At 41.8% G+C, this 17,098-nt stretch overlaps 1 protein-coding gene across 1 annotated transcript in view; it reads left to right on the top strand.

Moving 5' to 3' along the window:
• CPXM2 (carboxypeptidase X, M14 family member 2) overlaps positions 1-17,098 on the top strand; it is a 130,541-nt gene that overhangs the window by 54,478 nt on the left and 58,965 nt on the right. The window contains exon 4 of the mRNA XM_087725942.1: positions 3,543-3,682. Within this exon, the coding sequence (XP_087582068.1) occupies positions 3,543-3,682 (140 nt within the window). The remainder of the gene's footprint in view (positions 1-3,542; positions 3,683-17,098) is intronic.

Here is a 17,098-nt window from a genome sequence, read left to right as displayed (position 1 = left end):
TATTTGTGCAAATGTTGTATATTCAGCTGTCTTGAAAACCACTTCAAGTCCTTAGGGAGCATAGAAATGCATTTGATAAGCCAATGCCAGGCAATTAATTAGTTTACTCCAAAGCATGATTTTTGGCAGTGGGATAATACTTGTCCTGCAGCTCTGGAGGAAACAATACAACTCCTGTCTTCTGGAGCAGAAACAGATACAATTGGTAATTGGATTACCATCACAGTATCCATACAAATCCTTCATTGTCATGTAGATATGGTGGAACAGCACTGATCTACTCTTGGGACAGTTCCTGAGTGTTGAATACCCTTCTACACCTGTTATGTTACAAGCAACCATCATGCTTTTTGTCAGATGCATGGAAAGAATTTCCTCTCCACAATTTTCTTACAAGGGTAGAGAAATCACTCTTCTTAGTTTGATGCTGATCAGAAAGGCTGGCATTAAAATGCACTCTCATCATTCTTTGGTGCTGATTGTATAGATACTCATAACAAGAAGTGTCCAATTATGCAGAGAGTTTCCAGAGCAAAACATCTGGCTTGATTAGAAGTTTGGAGCACCTGGAAAACCCAAAGTCAAGTCATTTCATGAACCACTTAGAACTTTCTGAAATAATTATATTTGTGTGCTACCGGAGATTGGATCAATGTTAAGTAGAGCAGTTTCTTGCATCTGCAGATGTTCCAGGATTCATAGGAAAATGTGGCATTGCGGTTTTAAAGCCATTCTCGGCACCATGCTAAGAAATAGATTAGTTTTTATCATGTATGGTAAGTTGTTGTGGCCTGGCAGGAGCCATTGAAGCTGCCGCTAGACTCCGACAGCGAGGGGTCTTATGAGTCGGCCCTGAAGGAGGTGGAGGACCCTGGACAGGGTGCCGACTCCAAGCAGGGTGAGGAGAGACTGGTTGGCCACCAAGTGGTGGCGGAGCCTTGGATCAGAGGGACTGTTCCGGAAAACACTTGTGAGTTGTTTCAGGATGCACGCCCTCGAAGGGCTACTCGGTGGCAAGAACAACTGCGTAATTATATGAGATGAATACGCTCAGCTGATGCTTATTAAGATCCTCTCCTGATTATAAAAGAGACTGCTTGTGCCACGCCCTTTTGCAGAAGTCAAAGTTCACGATTAGGAGAAGCCAACTTGGAGAAGTGGTTTGCTGTGAGAGTTTGTTTGCATTTGCTGCCTAGTTTTGTAGGACTTGCTGCCAGAGTGCTTATCTCTTTGTTTATTTTGGGCTTGCAGCCAACGAGAGTCTGGACTGATTAAAAGTATTCTTATTTACGTTTGTTTGTGGCGTTTGTTTCTGGATGGAGGAGGGGGGTCAGAACAGTAAGTTATTTATCAGAACAGATTCTAAGAAAGCTCTACAAATGATGCAAAGGGTGAAATGCAAAGCTACTATGCACTCTAAGAGAAGTATAAATATAACATCTTGTTTTGATCACTATGAAATACATGTTCTATGGTGCATGATGAGGGTTTGCAGCAAAATCTTATAATTAAGAAGAGCCCAGAAAGATCTATCTAGAGCAGTGGTTCCTGTTCTGACCCCCATCTTCCGTCCAGGAACGAAAGCCGAAAACAAACGTAAATGAGAATGTTTTTTAATCAGTCCAGACTCTCGTTGACTGCAAGCCACATAAACAAAGAGATAAGCACTCTGGCAGCAAGTCCTACAAACCTTGGCAGCAATGCAAACAAACTCTGGCAGCAATCCAGCCTGCCAAGTTTGTTTCTTGTTAGTCCCTAACGTTGTCTTCTGCAAGAAGGGCGTGGCACAAGCAGTCTATTTTATAATCGGGAGAGGATATTAATGAGCATCAGCTGAGTGTAATTACCTCCTGTAATCACATAGTTGTTCTTGACGCCGAGTAGCCCTTCGATGGCGTGCATCCTAGAACAACTCACAGGTGGTTTCTGGATCATTCTCTCTTGTTTCCTCCCCACTGATCCAAGGCTCAGGCGCCACCTGGTGACCAACCAGTCTCTCTACGCCGTGCTCAGAGTCGGAACCCTGTCCAGGGTCCTCCACCTCCTCCAGGGCCAACTCATAAGACCCCTTGCTGTTGGAGTCTGGTGGCAGCTGCAACGGCTCCTGCCGGGCCACAACAGGTTCCCAACTTTTTTTGGGCCATGGCCCACTTAAGCATCTCTAAAATCCTGATTCCCCTCCCCCCCTCTGTGACATATTATTCTTACCGTACTCAAAAAGTGAACTCTACTCATACAGAGGAAGCCTAAAAGGCCATTTACTTGGTTTAAACAAGGTTCAAATTGCCCCCCGCCTTTGGAGTATGGGCCCCCCATTGGGAACCACTGATCTAAAGCAAAATCTTTTAATTTATAAAAAGGGTGGAAACCTCCATCAGTTTAAAACAGTGGTAGTCAACCTGGTCCCTACCACCCACTAGTGGACATTCCAGCTTTCATGGTGGGCGGTAGGGGTTTGCTGTAACTCTGCTTTATAAATTTTATAAAGTTACTTCCCTACTTTATAAATCACCATTAATATGGAACTGGTGGGCGGTTAGAAAATTTTACTACTAACAGAGATACAAAAGTGGGTGGTAGGTATAAAAAGGTTGACTACCCCTGGGTTAAAGGAATAATTATATGTAAGGTAACAATAAACATTTAAAGGATCTCCTTTTTCCCTTCAGATGTCCAGAGATGAAACATAACCACATGCAATCCTTTTCTGACTGATCGTTTTGCCTTGTTTCTGAGTTTTTGCTTTGCTTTGCAATCCTGCCTTTTGTTTAACCATTTGATCCTGTTAACAGACTTCAGACTTGACCAGTACTTTGATACAGATCCAGGTTTAGGGGTTCTAAGATACAATAAACATACATCTCTGACAGTGGTGGGTTTCAAAAATTGTTCGAACCTACTCTGTGGGTGTGGCCTCCTTTGTGGGAGTGGCTTGCGGGCCCATGTGACTGGATGGGAGTGGCTTGCCGCCCATGTGACCGGATATGAAGATGCCGACGACACTTGTCACAACCACCTTAAATTACCTCACACACAGCGCTGGCATGCGTAAGAATATGATGTAAACTTGTTTTTTAAAAGGCATCTTTGGTTTGCGTTAAAACAACTTCAACACACGCAATGTTCTGATTGCACCACAAACGCAGTAGTCATCCTTACCTTTCACAGAGGCACTGAGTTTTATAAATATGAGCATGATAGTGTAGAATAATCATATCCAAGGACCAGTGGTGGGTTTCAAAAACTTTTGGAACCTCTTCTGTAGGTGTGGCCTGCTTTCCGGGTCCTCTGGTGGAACCTCTTCTAACCGGTTCGGTAGATTTGACGAACTGGTTCTACCGAATAGGTGCGAACTGGTAGGAACCCACCTCTGATCTCTGACCACCAGCCACACACACACACACACACACACACACATATACACACAAAGGAGGCTACAATGCGCTATAGCTTTACTTGAGCTTATTTTTTTATCTCTGAACTTATTCCTTTTCAAAAGGCATCTATTCAGATTTCTAAAGAGAATTTTCCCTTCTCTTCAGGCAGGTATTAATGAGAATGATTTTTATGACGGGGCTTGGTGTGCAGGACGGAACGATCCCCATCAATGGATTGAAGTAGATGCTCGCAGGCTAACAAAGTTCACAGGAGTTATTACGCAGGGACGAAATTCTCTTTGGCTGTAAGTAAATATCTCACATAATATATTGTATGCATGCATGCATTTTCTAAGCAAAACCCAGATTTTTTTAAGCAAATGTTTTATAATAAAAATACTGTAAAACTACAATACTTTAAGAACATAGTCAAGTATGGAATTAGCCACATTGGTCCATCTAGTAGATAATGTTGAAAAGCAGTTTCATTAGGACTAATTCTTCTTGTCCAGTTATTTCAATAGGGTTCTACTTTGCTAAATTAAATATTTTTTTCAATTTCAATTTTAATAGATTTGTATGCCGCCCAATCCCGAAGGACTACAGGCGGCTTACATAAAAACAGTTTAAAAAATATTAAAAGAATTTAAAATACAAGACAAAGCGAATTAAAAAAGACACAACATGCACTCGATCTTAATGGGGCTGAAGCTCAAACAAAGATCAGCAACCCCAGGCCTGCCGGAACAGCCAGGTCTTAACAGACGTTCGGAAGGCCGAGAGAGTGGGGAGGGTCCAGATCTCAGGGGGTAGATCATTCCATAGGGCCGGGGCAACTACAGGGAAGGCTCTCCCCCGAGGAGCCGCCAGACGACATTGTGTAGTCGACGGCACCCGGAGAAGGCCCACCCTGTGCAATCTTATTGGGCGGTGGGAGGTATGTGGCAGGAGGCGGTCACGGAGATATCCAGGTCCTAAGCCATGTAGGGCTTTAAAGGTGATAACCACACCTTAAGCGTGTTCGGAGACCAATAGGGAGCCAGTGCAGCTCGCGGAGGATAGGTGTAACATGGGTGTATCTAGGTACACCCAGTATCGCTCGCGCGGCTGCATTCTGGACCAATTGTAGTCTCCGAACACAAATCTTCATCTTTTTTTTCATCAATTTTCTCCACAGTCATGGTTAGCCATTTGGGTGAACCCTTACAACATTCCGAATAAAAGTTCTTGATAATTTTCTGCGGAAACTTTTGTATTTCAGAACAATGTATCCCTACACATTGATAATGTTGATTTGAGTACAAGGGAATCTAAACGTTAGTTATCAGCGGAAGGAAGGGGGAATAGCCTAACTCTGTTGTGAAACACATCTAATGTATCTTTATTTCAAGTATTTCTGTACCATTTTGTACCATTCTTTTCATAGCATTGGGTAATGTGTCCTTGAGGATAAGGTGGCTATTTATTTGTTGTTAATATAAAACAGGGCTTCAAAAAAAAAGCCGAGGTGGCACAGTGGTTAAATACAGCACTGCAGGCTACTTCAGCTGACTGAAGTTCTGCAGTTCGGCTGTTCAAATCTCACCGGCTCAGGGTTGATTCAGCCTGGGTAAAATGAGGACCCGGATTGTTGTTGGGGGCAATATGCTGATTCTGTAGACCGCTTAGAGAGGGCTGAAAGCCCTATGAAGCAGTATATAAAGTCTAACTGCTATTGCTATTCATGTTTTGAGAATATTCTCCAGTTTGATGCTGGGGCTACTTAATTTCAAATTCAATATTAGAGTCAGAGTTTCACAAATGCTTACGTACTGAGATTAGATATATTATAAAGCAGCCTACTTGGGCATCATGAATATAATTCTATTGGCAATTTATCCCTTTCTATAAACAAAACATTGAGTATTCGGATACAAGAAAACATTGTTTCTTGTCTTGCCTTTTGGTCAAACTATTTTCCAAATCACCAAAAGGCCAGACAAGAAAAATTGGATGGAAACTAATGAGGGACAGGAACAACTGACCATTAAGGAGAAAATTCCCAATGGTTAGCGCAATTAACCGATGGAAAAGCTTGTCTTCAGAGTTGTGGGTGCTCTATCACTGGAGGCTTTCAAAGAGAGACTGGACAACCATTTGTTTGAAATGGCATTGGGTCTTCTGCTTGATCAGGAGGTTGGACTAGAAGATCTCCAAGGTCCCGTCCAACTCTTATTATTTTATTTTATTGCATTTCACTAGGAAAAGTATTCCAATGCATCAAGCTTTGTGTTAGGTATTAAATCTTTCCAAGCCAGTGTTTTATATGTTGTGCAATGATCCTAGTAAATTTCAATATGATTTATTCCGCTTGCACTATGTCTCAACAGCAACACATATATCTTAATGGCAGATATACAATGTCAGTTAAAATTCATCCACTGTTTAATTGTCAGTTGTCGTAGTCTCCTTTTGATAACAGTGAAGCTCCATTCAAACGCTTTTATGTCTGATAAAATGATGCCTCAACATGGCTTTCTCAAGTTCGATCACTGAAAATTCAAGGTAGACTTTTCAGCACGAAGAAAAGCAGCGACAGAAAACTCCCAGCATTAAAAATGTTAGGCTTTTGCGTGTTTATTAAAAGTACACAATTCCTGGCAGGAAAGGTTGACAGCCAAATAGACACTAGATTTTAATGTTTGGGGTGCAATGAAGCAGTTCCGTTCAAAAGAACAAAAAAACAGAACGGTGTGATAAAAGTAGCAATGAGTAGAACTGCATGTAGCTTCAGATTTAACAGCATGATAGACATGGTCCATGTCTAATTTATTTATTTATTTATCATTTATTAATAAAATTTATAGGCCGCCCAATCCCGGAGGACTCCGGGCGGCTCACAAAAAGAAGAGGAAAGAAAATAATAAAAAATAAAAAAGACAGATTTAAAATCACAACACATGCATTCGTTCTGATCGGGGCTGGACCTCAACAATGAGGTCAACAGCCCCAGGCCTACCGGAATAGCCAGGTTTTAACAGCTTTTCTGAAGGCCATGAGAGTGGGTAAGGTCCAGATCTCTGGGGGTAGCTGATTCCAAAGGGTCGGAGCAGCCACAGAGAAGGCTCTCCTCCGGGGAGCCGCCAGCTGACATTGTCTGGCTGACGGCATCTGAAGGAGGCCCACCCTGTGGGATCTCACCAGCCGCTGGGAGGTATGTGGCAGTAGCTGGTCTCGCAGGTACGCTGGCCCTAAGCCATGTAGGGCTTTAAAGGTAATAACCAACACCTTGAATTGCGTCCGGAGATCAATAGGTAGCCAGTGCAGCTCGCGGAGAACAGGTGTAACGTGGGTGTACCTCGGTACACCCGATATCGCTCGCGCGGCTGCATTCTGGACTAGCTGCGGTCTCCAAACACTTCTCAAGGGTAGCCCCATGTAGAGCGCGAGCGATATTGGGTGAGAAACAAAGCACTGAGAATAATGCAAAGGTGCTTTATTCTTCGCTGCTTTGGCAGACCCATAAAAGGCCAAAAATACAAAGCAGCATTTTTAACATTATCTTGTGAATATGGAGACAACATAAATATGGAACTAAATTAATATCATCATCATATCATTGAAGCAATCTGAAAATATGGAATAGCCTTCCCTCCTCTGCCCCTTAAACTTTAAGGTTTAGAAAGGACTCTTAGAGAAGGGCAGGGCAATTGGTGAGCCAGCCAATCAGTGAGCGGGGTGGGGACGGGCAGGGAGAGGGAGCTGGAACCGGTTCTAAACAGGACGGTGGATTTGGGGAACCTCTTCTATAGAAGAGGTTAGAACGGGCAGAAACCCACCCCTGATCCAAATGTAAATCCCATGACCATGGGGATGCCGCGATGGTCAGAAGTGTGAAAAATGGTGGTAAAATCCACTTTTTTCAGTGCCATTGTAACTTCGAACCTTCACTAACTGAACTGTTGTAAGCCAAGGACAATTTGAACCAGTGGTGGGTTTCAAAAATTGTTCGAACCTACTCTGTGGGTGTGGCCTCCTTTGTGAGAGTGGCTTGCCACCCATGTGACCGGATGGGAGTGGCTTGCCGCCCATGTGACTGGATGGGAGTGGCTTGCCGCCCATGTGACTGGATGGGAGTGGCTTGCCGCCCATGTGACCGGATATGAAGATGCCGCCGACACTTGTCAGAACCACCTTAAATTACCTCTCACACAGCACTGGCCTGCATAAGAATAGGATGTAAACTTGTTTTTTAAAAGGCATCTTTGGTTTGCGTTAAAACAACTTCAACACACGCAATGTTCTGATTGCACCACAAACGCAGTAGCCATCCTTACCTTTCACAGAGGCACTGAGTTTTATAAATAGGAGCATGATAGTGTAGAATAATCATATCCAAGGACCAGTGGTGGGTTTCAAAAAAGTTTGGGACCTCTTCTGTAGGTGTGGCCTGCTTTCCGGGTCCACTGGTAGAATCTCTTCTAACCGGTTTGGTAGATTTGACGAACCGGTTCTACCGAATAGGTGCGAACTGGTAGGAACCCACCTCTGACTTGAACTTCAGTCAAGAAGGACTGTGCTTTAGATGTTGGTCTAGAATGGGGGAGTAACTTTGTAACTTTAATAAAATTTGTATGCCGCCCACTCCCTAGGGACTCTGGGCGGCTCACAACAAAGCAAAGACATAAAAGAGTAAAAGTACATTTGTTTAAAATGAAATCACCATTCAGTCACATGGGGCTGGATTATTACTCAACAGCCCCAGGCCTGCCGGAACAGCCAGGTCTTAGTCGCTTTACGGAAGTCCGGGAGAGTGGTAAGGGTCTGGATCTCCGCGGGTAGCTCGTTCCATAAGGCTGGCGCAGCTACAGAGAAGGCCCTCCCTCGGGGGGCCACCAGCCGGCATTGCCTGGTCGACGGCACCCGGAGGAGGCCCAACCTGTGTGATCTTATTGGTCATTGGAAGGTAAATGGCAGGAGGCGGTCTCTCAGGTAACCAGGTCCAGTACCATGTAGGGCTTTAGAGAGGGAAACTGAGATTCAAATCCATTTTCAGAGATGGGAGGTCACTGGGGGACGTTGGGTCTGTCAGCACTCCTCCATTGAGTAATTAGGAAAGAAAACCACGAGACTCGATTGATAGAATCAAGTGTACTTTGACTAATTATAAATGATTAGAAGAGTAGCAAAGCGAAAGACTGATTATTTAGGCGCGAAAGCAAATGATATATAGAATAACCCATTCCCTTTCCCTTGGCATCCCAGTTACAGTCCAATCATAATTTTCCCAAGTGTCAGGTGTGAAATAACTTCGAAAGGTATCACCCAGATGGAATGTCGGTGCCGTTGGCCTTGGCGGGAAACCTCCTCCGCATGCGCAGTAAGACAGGCAGCAGAAACTCCAGAATCTTCCTCCAGCACAATTAGTATTCCCCTCCCAAATACCATGCCCCACCTCCCTGTTTCAATGGCAGCCGAAGCAGCAGCAAAGCAGAGGCTGACATCATCCTTCCTACTATGCTTCCTTGTGGACTGTTCAGTTCAGTTTCAGTTTATTAAATTTCTATGCCGCCCTTTTCCCCCGAAGGGGACTCAGGGTGGCTCACAACTCGAACCGGGGAGGGGGATACAGACAAAAGATTTAAAAACAACAACATAACAATATATAATTTAAAACTCACAACAGTCATACCATTCGAGACGGGGCAACGGCTCTTTAGCCCCAGGCCTGTCGGAACAACCAGGTTTTGAGGGCTTTGCGGAAGGCCTGGAGGGTGGTAAGGGTTCGAATCTCCACGGGGAGTTCGTTCCAGAGGGTCGGAGCAGCCACAGAGAAGGCTCTCCTCTGGGTAGTTGCCAGTCGACACTGGCCAGCAGATGGGATTCGGAGGAGGCCTAATCTGTGGGATCTAATCGGTCTAGTGGAGGTAATTGGCAGCAGGCGGTCTCTCAAGTACCCAGGTCCAATACCATGAAGGGCTTTATAAGTAACGACTAGCGCCCTGAAGTGTATCCAGAGACCAATAGGCAGCCAGTGCAGCTCGCGGAGGATAGGTGTTACGTGGGTGAACTGAGGTACACCCACGATCGCTCGCGCGGCTGCATTCTGGAAAAAGCTGAAGTCTCCGAATACTCTTCAAGGGCTGCCCCATGTAGAGCACGTTGCAGTAATCCAGTCTAGAGGTCACAAGGGCACGAGTGACTGTAGTGAGGGCCTCCCGGTTCAGGTAGGGACGCAACTGGTGCACCAGGCGGACCTGGGCAAATGCTGTATTATAATGGTGGAAAAACCTCATTCAACTGATCATGTTAACACTATCCCTCTTTCTTCACTAGATGGCACTGGATTTAGGCATATCTGAGAGAAGTGAAGAGGTTTTGTTTTTTTTGGAGTCAGTTCTGCTTTTAAAGAAGACAATAAGGTTTTCGTGTCCCTTTTAGGCTTTTTAGTCTTTCTTTAACAGGCTGCAAATGTTCGAGACTTGCAATAGAACCCTGAAATAAACTCCCATGCTGGGCTACATATGGTGATTTTCTCATAAAAAGGTCAAGTGTTTGAACACCATTTAAAAAATAACGCAATTGCCACGATGACAAATTTCACAGGCACACGTTTATTTAAATGCTGGCATTCTTTTTCCTTGTCATCTGCCTAAGCAGAGTAGACAACTACCAAATTAAACTGTTAGAAAAGTCTAAAATGAGTCTCGGGATGATTAGATTCAATGGTTTCTTTGCTAAAAACTTGAGAAAACTTGTCACTAAGGGGAGAACTTGTTTTTTTATTATTATTATTTCTGGCCATGTTTGTTATGGGTAATCTGGTTGCAAAATTGGATTGGTACGCCAATTAAAAATAATGCCATATGCAGGGGTCGCATTTTTCATGTCTTTCCCAATGAATAATAATACCCCATTCTACAATTTCAGTTTTAAAGGCATAAAACTTGTCAGACAAATTGACCTGCATTTTCGTGACATATTCTGGAAATGGAGACACATTCTTAGCTATTTTAAGGATTGGAGTTAGATTTGCAAACTCACCTGGCCTGAAGAGCTATTTTTGTCGCGCTCTACATGGGGCTACTCTTGAAAGCGTTCGGAGACTGCAACTAGTCCAGAATGCAGCCGCGCGAGCGATATTGGGTGTACCTAGGTACACCCATGTTACACCTATCCTCCGCGAGCTGCACTGGCTACCAATTGGTCTCCGGACGCAATGTGTTGGTTATTACCTTTAAAGCCCTACATGGCTTAGGACCAGCATACCTGCAAGACCGCCTACTGCCACACTGCTCCCAATGGCCAATAAGATCCCACAGGGTTGGCCTCCTTCAGATGCCATCAGCCAGACAACGTCAGCTGGCAGCTCCCCGGAGGAGAGCCTTCTCTGTGGCTGCCCCGACCCTTTGGAACGAACTACCCCCAGAAATCCGGACCTCACCCACCCTCACGGTGTTCAGAAAAGCTGTCAAGACCTGGCTTTTCCGGCAGGCCTGGGGATGTTGACCTCATTATTGAGGTCCAGCCCCAACTGAAATGAATGTATCTGTGTTGTTTTTAACTTGTCTTATTTTTATTTTATTTTATTTATTTCCCCTTCTGTAAGCCACCTGGAGTCCTTCGGGATTGGGCGGCCTATAAATAAAATCAAACTTCAGACTTCAAACTTCATTTTTATCTCTGGAAATTCCAGTAGCACACTCAGAATTTTCAAACACACAGGTTCAAAACATTCAAAAGCTAGTTTGAACGCAGGTGGAAAGGAGAAATGGGATCATAATGTATTTTCAGGCACAGGTAGTCCTTGACTTATGACCACAATTGAAACCCAGATTCCTGCTAAGCAAGACAGTTGTTAAGTGAATTTTGCCCCGTTTTATAACCTTTCTTGCCACAGTTGCTCAGTGAATCACTGCAGCTGCTATGTTGGTAACATAATTGTTAAGTGAATCTGGCTTCCTAGATTGACTTTGCTTGCCAAAATTCTCAAAAGGTGATCACAGGACACTTAGATCCTGAAATTGTCATAAATATGAATCAGTTACCAAGAATCTGAATTTTGATCATATGACCATGAGGATGTTGCCACGGTCATAAGTGTGAAAAATGACCACAAGTCACTTTTTTCAGTGCCATTGTAATTTTGAATGGTCACTAAATTATAAGTTGAGGAGTACATTTACTGTTGTGACTCAGCAGAAGCTTGCTGTGAGTTGCGTCGGGATGCAGGAATAATGAGCAGCTGTTGCTCGTTAGGGTCGTCTTCTGCAGATAAAAGACTGATGGTGCCATGCCTTAGTTGCAGAAGTCAACGTTCGTGGTTCGTCGTTCATCGTGTGTGGTTCATTGTTTCGAGATTCAAAGAGGCAATTGGATAAGTGATTTGCTTTCTGTAAACCTGATTCAAAGAGGCACTTGAATAAGTGATTTGCTTTCTGTAAACCTGGTTTGCTGTAAGAGCTTTTTGTTTTTGCTTTTGCTGTGTAATTTTTTGCCAGAGACTTTATCTACGTTTATTTTTGGGCTCGCAGCCAGCTTGAGCCAGGACTGATAAAGATATTTCCTTTGAAGTTCTGTCTGACTGTCATTTGTGAGCGAGCGAAGAGGGGGGTCAGAACAATTTACTATCCATCAGTGTTGTGAGAAGCAAACAGAGGAACAATGGTAAAAGAGGCATTAAGTTGTGATGTTGCATGTACACAACAAAGGGGTAGTATTGTATTCCAATTGAGCACATTGCTTTTGTCATTTTGATCAAGGCAACAAGATCCCCGGATGCCCGAAATATCACCTAAAATAAATATATAAGCAACCACAGTCACCCTTTATTGTGACAATTATCTTTTTTGCATCAGAGACAAATCCTTTTTTCCCCTTGCAATTGGGAAAGGATGCACCGCATATACTCTTAGTTGTGAATTGGGTTCAATTTCCTTGAATTTACTGGAGAAGAAAAAGGGGGAAAAAGGATCATTAACCTGGTCTTTGAAACAGTGTACAATTCGGTCACAGAGATACAGAATTGCGTATGGAAGAGAACAAGGTGCCTATTTCACTGAATGAAAGCAGTTAATTTGGCTGCCAATCCTATTGATGGTCACATTCGAACGTATCATTGCTCTAAACATTTACTGCATATTTTTGTAGGAAGGGTGACAAGTAATGTAGACACAAGGAGACAAGTGGGGTTCATTTCTTTATTTGAAACCTAATTTTCTTCAGCCATGTTGTTTATAGAGTAGAATATATAAAATAGAATATTCTTTATTGGCCAAGTGTGATTGGACACACAAAGAATTTGTCTCCAGTCTCAGTGTAAATACAGACAATGAAGTGATGAATCACAAGGAAACAATAGAATAGGAAACATGACAAGAATTAATAACAATATGATGACTATTTTCCATTTCTGTGGCCGTTCTTTGTACTGCAATAATCTGTGCTCAAAAGCTATCTTAACAAAAGAGGACTTAAAACACAAATGAAAGATGAAGCCAAGTTTTTTTTAGTTTATTTTAGAATATGATTGTTACAGATTTATACCCTGTATTTGCTCTGGGAAGTCGTGGGGGAGGTTGGGGGGGAGATGGGCTTGGGTGGGGAGGGAGGTAAATATTTGTAAAAGCTTTTTAAAATTTTCAATAGAAAAAAAAGCTAACTGTTCAATGTGGCTAACATAAAAAACGCACAGTATTCTAAGGCCCTAAGGCCTGATTCTTGGACAGCTTTTTATTAGAATTACCATACCTGAACTGCAAAGATCCAAATGATCATTAGCTGAGCACACATTGATATAGATCAAAGCAGTAGTGGGTTTCAAAAATTGTTCGAACCTACTCTGTGGGTGTGGCTTCCTTTGTGGGAGTGGCTTGCCGCCCATGTGACCGGATGGGAGTGGCTTGCCGCCCATGTGACCAGATATGAAGATGCTGACGACACTTGTCAGAACCACCTTAAATTACCTCACACACAGCACTGGCATGCATAAGAATATGATGTAAACTTGTTTTTTAAAAGGCTCTTTGGTTTGCGTTAAAACAACTTCAACACACGCAATGTTCTGATTGCACCACAAACGCAGTAGTCATCCTTACCTTTCACAGAGGCACTGAGTTTTATAAATATGGGCATGATAGTGTAGAATAATCATATCCAAGGACCAGTGGTGGGTTTCAAAAATTTTTGGAACCTCTTCTGTAGGTGTGGCCTGCTTTCCGGGTCCACTGGTGGAACCTCTTCTAAGCGGTTCGGTAGATTTGACGAACCGGTTCTACCGAATAGGTGCCAACTGGTAGGAACCCACCTCTGGATCAGGGGTGGGCAATTAATTTTCCCAGCATGAGAAACTGGGACTCTTTTGGAGGGCTGAACCAATGTAACATGATTTGATGCCCTCAACCTCTCTCACCTCAACTCAACTCTTCAGGTCAATCCAAGTACTGCACAGATGCAGAAAATTGCTTTCCTCTCTTCATCTTCCCATGGCCACCAACTGACTGAAGGCACTCATGGTGACCATGCAGAGCCGGGTGTGACTCACTATCTTTTCCTGCCTTCTGCAGCACACATATTTACATTTGACAGGGACATCTAAAGGGCTATATAATGGCCCAGGGGCTCTAAAATGCCTAGGTCTGATATAGAATAAAATAGAATAACAGAATTGAAAGGACCTTGGAGGTCTTCTAGTCCAACCCCCTACCTCGGCAGGAAACCCTGCACCATTTCAGATAAATGGCTATCCAATATCTCCTTAACAACTTCCAGTGTTGGGGCATTCACAACTTCTGGAGGCAAGCTGTTCCACTGATTAATTGTTCTAACTGTCAAGAAATTTCTCCTTAGTTCTAAGTTGCTTCTTTCCTTGATTAGTTTCCACCCATTGCTTCTTGTCCTACCCTCAGGTGCCTTGTAGAATAGTTTGACTCCCTCTTCTTTGTGGCAACCCCTGAGATATTGGAACACTACTATCATGTCTCCCCTAGTCCTTCTTTCTATTAAACTAGACATGCCCAGTTCCTGCAACCGTTCTTTAAATGTTTAACCTCCAGTCCCCTAATCATCTGTGTAGCTCTTTACGTTGCATTTTTTCCATATCTTTTTTATCTTGTGGCAACCAAAACTGAATGCAATATTCCAAGTGTGGTCTTACTACTATTGAGAGAGGTACCACCTATAGTCTACCTGTGCATTTGATTTTTCCTGCCTAAATGTAGAATCTAATTTTTTTTCATCATTGAATAGAGGATTTTTACACTATTTAGCAAGATTTATTTAGCCAAGATAGTGCAGCACTATTTTTAAATATTTTATTGATGCTAGAGTCCTTATTTTTATTTTCCCCCAGTACTTGTATACTTCTATATACCACTATAATTATATGTCTTAAGGAAATTCACAACCCAAATGATAAAACAATAATTCAATAATTCAAATCTAAACAGACTGCAAGAAAGGAAGCTCCCTTGTTTTTGCCCAAAACATATTCGAGATCATGCCTTAAGTTAGAATTGATTACCTTTGGAGATCAGGATTTGACTGGACCAGTGGTGGGTTTCAAAAATTGTTTGAACCTACTCTGTGGGCATGGCCTCCTTTGTGGGAGTGGCTTGCCACCCATGTGACCGGATGGGAGTGGTTTGCTGCCCATGTGACCGGATATGAAGATGCCGACGACACTTGTCAGAACCACCTTAAATTACCTCACACACAGCACTGGCATGCATAAGAATAGGATGTCAACTTGTTTTTTAAAAGGCATCTTTGGTTTGCGTTAAAACAACTTCAACACATGCAGTGTTCTGATTGCACCACAAACACAGTAGTCATCCTTACCTTTCACAGAGGCACTGAGTTTTATAAATAGGAGCATGATTGTGTAGAATAATCATATCCAAGGACCAGTGGTGGGTTTCAAAAAATTTTGGAACCTCTTCTGTAGGTGTGGCCTGCTTTCCGGGTCCACTGGTGGAACCTCTTCTAACCGGTTCAGTAGATTTGACGAACCGGTTCTACCGAATAGGTGCGAACTGGTAGGAACCCACCTCTGGACTGGACCATTTTTAGACCTTAGTATAATATATCATTGTACAAATACAGTTTAAGTGACAAGTGGAGAAGGAAACATTTTGATGAGTATACATTATGTTTCCTACAAAAAGATACTACATACCCCAAAACATAAATATATCATCATCATTTTAACCATTGTCTATCCTCTTCCAACCAATACCGTCCTGAGCTTTCTTTTGCCAATTGGGCCCACAAAACTTGCTGATGTTGTCAATCCATCTTGCTTTAAGTCTCTTTCGTGGATGCTTTTTATCGAGTGGTATCCCTTCTATAACTGCCTTGGTCCACATAAATGTATACACCACTCAATAATCCCATAATTCTTACTTCCGTATAGCAAAACTACCTAACAAAGAAAAAATAGTAACACTTTTGAAAGTAAAACATTATTTAAATCGTGATACTTTATCAAACTGTATTTGAAATTACCTCATAAATTAGTTGTACATAATTTAAACATGTTTTCCTTTTAGATCCAGCTTTTCTAAGAAATTATTGAAGCTGGGATGAAGAAAATGATAGTTATGACAGTACTGCTTTTTTGCAAATTTGGACCGCATGTTCAGCACTTAAAAATAATTCATCGATAATGAATTCATTATTCATTGATAATGAATTCATTACTTTTATGCATATAATGTTTTTCTTTCTTTCTGTATTTCTGCATATTCATAAATGGAAAAAATATATCTAGTATTGCATCTGAGAGAGTAGTTTTGAAGAAATGTGGGATTATTTCCAAATATATTGTTTATTATTTAAATACCAGGTTTTTCCAACTTTTTGAACTTAGTGAATTTTCTTTTTAAATATGCTTAAATATAACACACTGAATTCACAAAGAACCTGATCACAACTCTAGAGGATAGGAGAGATGCATCCTTTTTAGTGATATTCCACATTTTAAAACATACAAAAGGAAGGATATGCAGGTAGCCTTTGATTTACAATTGCGACATTCTGACAAGCAAAGTCAATGGGGAAACCAGATTCACTAAATAGGGTTTTCCTTTACAGCTAAAAGTTGAATTTTATACTCTATATGTTAATTCATGGTTTTTTTAGAGCTGCATTATAACTTTTAGGTGACAATTGATTGGAGAAAATGTTATGTATTGATTTGCCTGTAGTTAAGAGATGAGTTATGCAATGAAAAGTTTAAAATTTGTGAATTAAGAAAATGTGAATACAATGTTTACTAGTTATAATGAAGGTGGGAAGTTGCTTTCTTTGGGTGAAGAAAGCAACTTCCTTCTTCTTTTTTCTTTAGTTTGAGTTATTTTTTTTACTTTTAATTAAAACTTTTAACAAAATTATTACCAAAAAGTCTTATCTTTGTAATATTAGGTAGGAACAATAATTTTCAATCTTGTGAAAAGGGAGGAATGACTCTTCATTGAAAATTTAAAATTGCTAGTGGCTTTATTAATTTAAAATTAAAGACCTGATATGCTAATCTTTTTTTCCCTTGAAATAATAATTTCATGCTGTCTTTTCTTTGGAAATTTTGCACAAACAGGGGATGAATAAAAGGTTTAAGGATATTGACTATTGCAATTAGAATATTGCATGATAACGATTAAAAGTCTATATGAAAAGCATTCCAGTTTTAAATACAAATTCACTAATCTGCTTTCACCCCTTCCAAATCTATTAATAATACTAGA

Source organism: Thamnophis sirtalis, unplaced genomic scaffold (genome assembly GCF_051295495.1).
Source record: "Thamnophis sirtalis isolate CommonGarterSnake01/CBP01778 unplaced genomic scaffold, rThaSir2_p1.2 scaffold_11, whole genome shotgun sequence".
Taxonomy (NCBI): Eukaryota; Metazoa; Chordata; class Lepidosauria; order Squamata; family Natricidae; genus Thamnophis; species Thamnophis sirtalis.
The sequence above is the reverse complement of the archived record's forward strand: the minus strand, read 5'-3'. Positions and strand labels throughout refer to the sequence as shown.